Here is a 7,990-nt window from a genome sequence, read left to right on the forward strand (position 1 = left end):
CGGAGGACACCGACAGCAGACTGAGCATGGCCAGGAAAGTATTTGGAGAAATGAATTAATTAATGTTTAAAATTTTTATTAGTTAAAAACAACATTACAGATACTTCTTTCCTTTGCGATAAAAATGATGGATACCGTTACCGTTAAAAGAATTTCGTCAATTAGTCACATGAGCCGTATTCGTGTATTAGTAATACCCTACTTTCACTTCGGTCACATGACGATGTTTTGCATTTTGCACTACCGTGACTAGGAAGATGAAACGAACGAGGTTTAAATGGACTTTATTTAACGTAGTCTCTCTATTTTTTGGAATAACCTATAGTTTAGAATGTAGTCCATCTACTTTGCCTCTTGAATTTTCGTCGTTTTATTTTCTTCGCCATCAAGAATATGTGTTCCCTGATGTTACGTTTCAAAGTTTAAAAGCTGATATTCCGGAGTCAAATATGACTGACGCATGCTGTTCATATTTAGATAATTTTGCGAACAGCGCTTCAAACTTCATTAAGTGTTCAATAGAACGATCGAGGCCGTTCAGATTCTGTGAGGAGTGTGTGATACCTTATGCAAGGGCGAAAAGCATTTATGAAGACATTGAAAAGGTGATTATTAAAGTAAAATAATAGCTAACAGTCTTGGCTAGTTTTATGGGAGTGCTAGTTAACATTCATTCAGTTTTTGATTATAATTCAGTAATTATTAGATTTATCATCAGTTTGTTTGGCCAAATGAATGAAAAGAGATTAATATCCAATTTAAATCTTTCATCAGAAGTTGGATTTGTTGTATTTTCAGAATGTTGGAGGCTGCCATGTTGTTTTACTGGATGCAGACAGAGTGCAATCAATATTACAGATCTATACCATGATAAAGACTCTCTGGGATAAATCCTATTGTGACAGTAAGACCTTATTATCTTAACATATGCTCCCTTCCCTTTGCATGCAAAATTTTTATGTGTGATGGTCAGTCAGGTCAATCGATGGCACGGATAGGTCAGTAGAGCTCCTGACTAGAGAATCAGGGGGCCAAGTTTAAATTGTAAGTTGTGTTCTTTTATAAATTTATAAATGCCCCTCCACTTTGGTTTTGTATTGTTAAACATGATATTGACTTTGGACAGCCTAAATATTATATATAATTAATTAACAGAATGATCAGTCTTACAGAAATGTACAATGTTCAAAGCAAATGAATCACTTGGGCTGGGTTATCAGAAAAATGTAAATTTGTATTCATTTTTAAAAATGTTCTCAGAGCTGTTTCAAAGTAAAAAAAATATAATCATGACTGTTATAGTATGTGTGTTCTGTGAATACTGTGGTTTCATCAATATTCGTTGAATACCAATTTTCGTGGATTTCGTTGTTAAGTTGATCCACGAAATTAAATGTTCATTGAAATGCAATTTCTATTAATAACATTTTGTAATATTGATTGGGTCATTGACCATGAATTTACGTATCCTTGAAACTGTGATTTTCACTTTATCCACGAAAATTGATACCCTTGAATATTAATGAAACTACAGTATTTGATTATTTATAAACATCCACATAAACCCTGTGCTTTTGCTGTGGTAAAAGTGGTACAGTATGTACATGTAAGATAATGTACAGATATTACATAATTTATCATATTTTTAATTTTCTTTTTCGGCTTGAATATCAGAATACATGTACTAGTACCCGGTACCTTGTAGATTGCTTTGTACAAGAATCCATCAAAGAGGATGGAAATGGGACGGTATCCTACGAGTTTAACACCGATACTATCGACTTCCTGGACCAGTACAAAAGCCTGACTTTATGTATAAAACCGTACACCAACGACACTTATCCAGACATCAATAGAGAGGTAAAGTCATCATTATTAGGGTCCAGAGATCACCCACCACCCATCAGATTTTGAATTGCACTAAGAGGAAGGTTATCGGTAGAAAATTTAACGCTATGTGTTTTTAAAAGTGTCACATCTTGCATCAATTTCTAAGGCATCGTAATACCGGGTATATTTTACCGTAATCACTTCTTTTTATGCCTAATTCAGCAAATTAAGAAATGGTACTGGTTAGTAGTAAGGATACCGGTTGTAATATTATCTACTAACAGTTGAGAACTGATAAATAAATCATACTGCATATAATTCTGAACATTTGCGGCATGTTCATTATTACCCTGCCTTTGTTTTTTCAGACAGTCGTCAACAAAACAGTTTGCAGTGCCTGCCTACAGGATTATTCCACACTCAATAGTCATTTTAAGGACATCAGGAAAACCACAGGTGGAAAAATATGCATGGACCTTGTTGACATGGTTGGTTTACATGTATTTTACATATAACTATATGTTATGTCAGAAGTATTTCATTGCTGCAATACTATATGCAGGGTTATTTTCCCCTGTGTTATTTTCGTCCTTTTTTACTTGTAAACGGTGTGCCCCGTCATGAGTTTGCTCAGGCATAGTTGTGAATAAAGAAAGATAGTTTGAGACAAAGGAATTTGCCCAGTCTTAAATTCACCCACTGACAACGATGGTGACAGGAGCAAAAATAAAACGGGGGCAAGTATTTCCCTGTATACAGTAATAGGATGGGGATGATCAATTTAGGAAAAAATCTCTTGTTTTTAAGTTTCAGCTTGTATTTTGGTTGAAAAGTTAAATGAAAATCATCTTAAATTAAAAGGCTGCAAAAGGTCTTTCTTTGAGGAGAAAAAAAATCAGAGGTAAGGTTACAGGGTAAATATATCAATCTTTCTTCTTCACAATATGTGTTTTGCTGACATAGAGTTGTAATGTAAAGCATTACAGTTCTCTGTATCTGTATATTACTTAAAAATACAACATTCACTGGGAAGTTCATGCTTTGTAAGTTCAAGAATTAATGATAAAATAATACCACTACATGTATATTATCAATGATTATTGATGAAACAACCCAATGCTGACAGACTGCATGCTTCCTTTACAGATGAACTACACGCGGTTGATGTGGGGAGGGGAGACGGACCTGAACTGTACCCAGCATGACAGAGACGACATGCCTGTCTTACTGACCAGCTTCATCCTCCTGACCACCCCCCTGCTGTTCTACGGCGCCAGCTGTATCTGTGGGGAGAGGAGGAAACTCAAACTCTTGACACGTGAGCAACTAAGTTTATTTTATCAATTAGGTGATTGGGGGGGGGGGTATTGTTAGTGTGGATTTAGAGGTATTGTCTTTAGCTTCTTGTTTCACTTCAGCTCATACCTTCCTTACGTTCTATTTAAGACAGTGTGTTAAAATCCTTATTTTTCACTTACATCTAAGAAGACTTGATATCTTACTGTGAAGTGCCTGTATTATTGGGGACAGGATTTCTGAAGTTCCTTTATATTTATTTAGAGTGTGACATTTATATTACTAATGAACAACTTGAACCAAAAATAATTAGCTGGAATAATGTAATACTTATGTTTTTGTATAGCAAAAGTGGTTGGATTTTATTTATAAAAGCATTATCAAATTTTAAAAGCACTTCGTTGATTTTATTTTTAAAAAGCTTTGCAACTCATATTTTATGTTCTGTATCATAAATTCTCAAAACAATAATTTCATGCCCTGTATGATAAACCAGTGCACATACAAAATAATAATTCTTTTCAGAGAAGAGACTGAAGAATCCGATATCTGTGGAAGTTTCCCACCTGAACCATAGCTCAGAGGGTAATCACGTCTATAGCCACACCAACAGCGTGTCATAGAATCTCTGTCATCGTAGGGGTCTTACAGGACTATAAATTCCGACCAGCACATCTACCTTCTCTGTGTCATTTATGGCATTTACAGAAATTAACTCTAAAGAAGTTTCAAAAGAATTGTTGATATTCTGTTGTTTTTGTTACATATACATGTATATTATAGAAATGGGTATTTTTAATATATACAGCAGAATATTTACATTCTACTGTGTTTTTCCATTAAATTCTGTGATCTTCAAATGCCTCTAAATGCAACAAGTAGTCAAAGGTCAAATTGACGAGTTTTATTATGACGTCACACACCTTGAACGCTGTAAACTGCAATGTCACAAGCGAAAATCAAAGTCCACGCTTGTGGCTGTTACTGTGGCTCTTCCATTAATATTAACTTACCCTTAGGATAAGATAGGAATTTTAAGGTATGAATCACATTTGCAGACAAGGCAAGAGATTGTGGTCAATTTACATCAAAAGATGAGTAGTATATATTTTTTATATGTTGCAACCTATTTAATTAATATAGTTTTAAATTATTCTTCATAACTATGTATTAGACCCTGTTTTTAAGGAACATTACTTTTCTAAGAGAGACAACTCTCAATAAAACAGCATTTCTGTCCATTGTTTTAGAATGTGATAATTACTACATTTTTGTTATCTGAACAAATAAAATCTGTCTCTTTTCCATAGAACATGCATTATACTTATCACAATAAATTTAATAGTACTGTAAAAGTTTTCATTGCATCAAACAGAGGGTTTGTTGATTATATTATATTCACTGCAGTACTGTTACACAAAAGGAAACTATAAGTTTAACGCTAACACTGCATATAGAAAAAGTTTTAAAGTTAAATTCCAGATTTTTTTTTTGGGGGGGGGGGGGGGGGGGGGTTATGAAAACCTCCAGAAAAAAATCAAACAAGTATTATAATTTACTAATTTATATTATACTTAAACCTTTTAAATTTACATGTATGTACCAATACTTATGTTAAAGTTACATGTATGCTACTACACTGTAACAGCATGTATTGGGTAGTACTTTTATTTTTATAAAATACAAACAATCCCTTTGTCAAACATTTATGTAATCCAACACATACCTTTTATTTTCGAAGGTAATCTTGTTCAAGAACAATGAATCTGTCTGAAATTGAGACCCCACCCCCCTCCAAAAAAAAAATCCTCAAAACATACTGGGTTCCTGGAAGCAAGCTAAATTAAATAGGGAATAATTCAGAAAATAGATATAACTAAATAATTAAATTGAGAGGTATGCCTAAATAAATATATCAGCTTTCTACATGTAGATGTTGAAGTTATGAAGTTAAATAAGTTTGAAGTTATCATAAATGATCAAGCGATTTTTGATCCTATTCATTCAATAAAAAAAAGAAAAGATAACTCTAATAGTACTAAGAATAACTGAATTATATTTACACTATTCAAAGGCGAAAATGTGTTATAGGGTTACAATTTATTGATAAACATTCTAAACTGTGTGAAATAAAGCATGCTAAGTATGGATCAATATACAAACGACTTATTTTCAAGTACATGTATCTGTCATAGTAGACCGTGAATTCATACACGCTTGTACTCAATCTTACTTAATATATTTAATAACATGGTTACATGTGTGACTGAGTCTCCGTGCAAGCAGTTCTATCTGGTGCATGTCATTACGCCATTACTTCATTATACTTCTGTTGTGTCAATTGTTTTTAAAAGATTTGTTTTTAAAATTCTCCTTGAAGTGCTGATCATATAATGAGTCTTCCTAGAATTCAGGCTATAAATATTTCATTTTAATTTACTCGAAGAGAACTGTTTGTTTTAAACATAAAATTTTGAATTCATTGTATGCCTTCAATGAACAGCACTAAAACTTTGGCTTTAGGTTGATTTTCCAAATGTAAAGTAAATTTATATGGAAAATTGTATACGCTGCTGTCCGGACTAAAATGTTCTGTAAGACTATTACTGAAGTATAGCCTACTCGTAGTTGGTATATCTAAATTAACGAATTATGTAAGTTCTCACATTGTTTATATATTGTTTTCAATTTCTTAAAATCGGTATGATAGTTAAAAAATTATTCAGAGGAAATGCGTTTTCCGTTTGTACATGTATGTCATCTCCACAAGCCATGCAACGGTTTTCGGTCCACTCAGCTCGAAATGGACCGAAAATCCTTGTCTTGTGAAGACGTATTTACGTAAATAGCATGACCACTCCTTAAAAAAAATAAAGGATGGTGTTTGTGCCTTAGAAGAAGTAAGTATTTCCTATAAACTTATTATGCATTGTCTGCGGTATGTTACAACGCACTTTGAAAAATTACGCACTTCGAAAAATTTTTTCAAAGTACGTTAAATTTGGGACCAAGTCAACGCATTCTTTAAAGTGCGTTGATATCGTCGATATTAACGCACTTTGAACAAAATGTCCATGGTTTAGTGAAAATAGTTGATAGTTTTATATACAATAAATGATTGTTTTAACCTTGTTTAGCTTAATGTGATATATTTAAAAGAGAACTAATTGCATTCTCAGCTAACTTGATAAACAGTTTCTAGATGAGAATTTTTTTCTTTTCTCATAAGGCAATAATTTATCACAGAAAAAAATTCGGGAGGTTTGAGTTATCCAATATGATATAAACTTCATCGCTTAGCAACTGCATTTTCCTTTTTTTGAGTATGCAGCAAATTTACCTCTTATCTAGTATATTGGGCTATTCCGGAACGAATATGATTTATATATATATATATATATATATATGTATAATGGAGATCAATGTATAATATATTTCAACTGGCTTATTGCAAATATGATGTGAAAAAAAGGATACCTTAGTTATGTTTATCAAAAACAATCTAATCTTTTAGAAGATCAGTGCGAAAAAATTAACCCACATCCTAATGCTTGTTTTTTAATTTATATTAAGTTAAGAATTTTTCAAGAACACTGCATGTACTTATACAGAGCATATTTCTTTTTCCGATCTTAATTGTTTACCCAAAGTTGCTGAATATCATAAGTTTTGGAAGGAAAAATGAGGTGTAGGGGACCTTCTTCTTATAATCAATTAAATGATGCACTGGTATTTGACCTGTATCTTTGGTTAACCCACACCCCCATCCCCGTTCGAAATACGTTAGATTAGATTCACGAGTATTAACAAATCATCATACTATCAACAAATTAGAAATTCAGTTCCAGAATTTGTGATATAAAAATATTTTTTCAAAGTGCTTTAAGAATGTCGATACTAAAAAATGTTGATGTACCTTCATAACGCACTTTTCAAAGTGGGTTAACTTGGTCCAAAATTTAACGCACTTTGTAAAAAAATTTCAAAGTGCGTAATTTTTTCAAAGTGCGTTACCACAGCAGTACAAGCATTTCTGAAACTTAATAAAAGAAAATGTTAAAATTAGGGAAATAATAATAATTCTGAAATACTGGAATATACTAGTATATGAAGCTGCATTTGAAACCAATGGCAATAATATAATGATACTTTTGGCGCGATAATGAATACAGAGAGGAGATGAGGCAACTGCGCATGTCGTTTATTCCAATTGATCAAATGACCATAGAAATTACAAGAATGTCAAATAAGACAACGCTGATGTTTATTGAGACTGATTCCCTAGATGTTTGTCAACAAGTGGTTGATCCATGGAGATACATTTAACATATACCACAAGGCAAGGCTATCACTCACAATTACAATGTCTTTTGACAACCGAACAACATGAGGTTTCAGCTCTTTGAAGATTTATTGAAACAATTTATCTGTTTCAAAACGACATTAAAGACTGTAGCAATCTCTGAGAGAGAGAGAGAGAGAGAGAGAGAGAGAGAGAGAGAGAGAGAGAGAGAATAGATTTTTAAGTGTTTGCGTGAATGTTTGAGTGCCCCCTTTTGAAATCACGTTTTATATATTAGAAATTAATTATCAAATAATAATTAATGATAACCATACAAACTCTCTCTCTCTCTTTCTTTCTCTCTCTCCGTTTACCCGACCTCAACATTCTCCTCTGTACATGTGTAACTTTAAGAAAAACAATACTTTGACCAACTAATATCAAATATCGCTTTAAAATAATACCCAAGATCAACATTTCGCCAGCCCATTTAAACCAAGGACAATCGTCAATGGAGTTTCCCCTACTAGCCGACAGCTTCGCGTGCATCCATTCAAACCCAGAGATCCTTACCCCCGTGTG

At 33.0% G+C, this 7,990-nt stretch overlaps 1 protein-coding gene across 1 annotated transcript; it reads left to right on the forward strand.

Annotated features, from left to right (window-relative positions):
• Positions 1 to 204: 204 nt before the first annotated feature.
• LOC105337543 (osteopetrosis-associated transmembrane protein 1) lies at positions 205 to 3,942 on the forward strand. Its single transcript, XM_011442285.4, has 6 exons — positions 205 to 605; positions 799 to 904; positions 1,706 to 1,860; positions 2,199 to 2,318; positions 2,977 to 3,148; positions 3,652 to 3,942. The coding sequence occupies exons 1-6, from the start codon at positions 258 to 260 to the stop codon at positions 3,747 to 3,749; spliced, it is 999 nt and encodes a 332-aa protein (XP_011440587.3). The 5' UTR covers positions 205 to 257; the 3' UTR covers positions 3,750 to 3,942.
• The last annotated feature ends 4,048 nt before the right edge of the window (positions 3,943 to 7,990 follow it).

This window comes from Magallana gigas, chromosome 9, assembly GCF_963853765.1.
Source record: "Magallana gigas chromosome 9, xbMagGiga1.1, whole genome shotgun sequence".
Classification (NCBI taxonomy): Eukaryota; Metazoa; Mollusca; class Bivalvia; order Ostreida; family Ostreidae; genus Magallana; species Magallana gigas.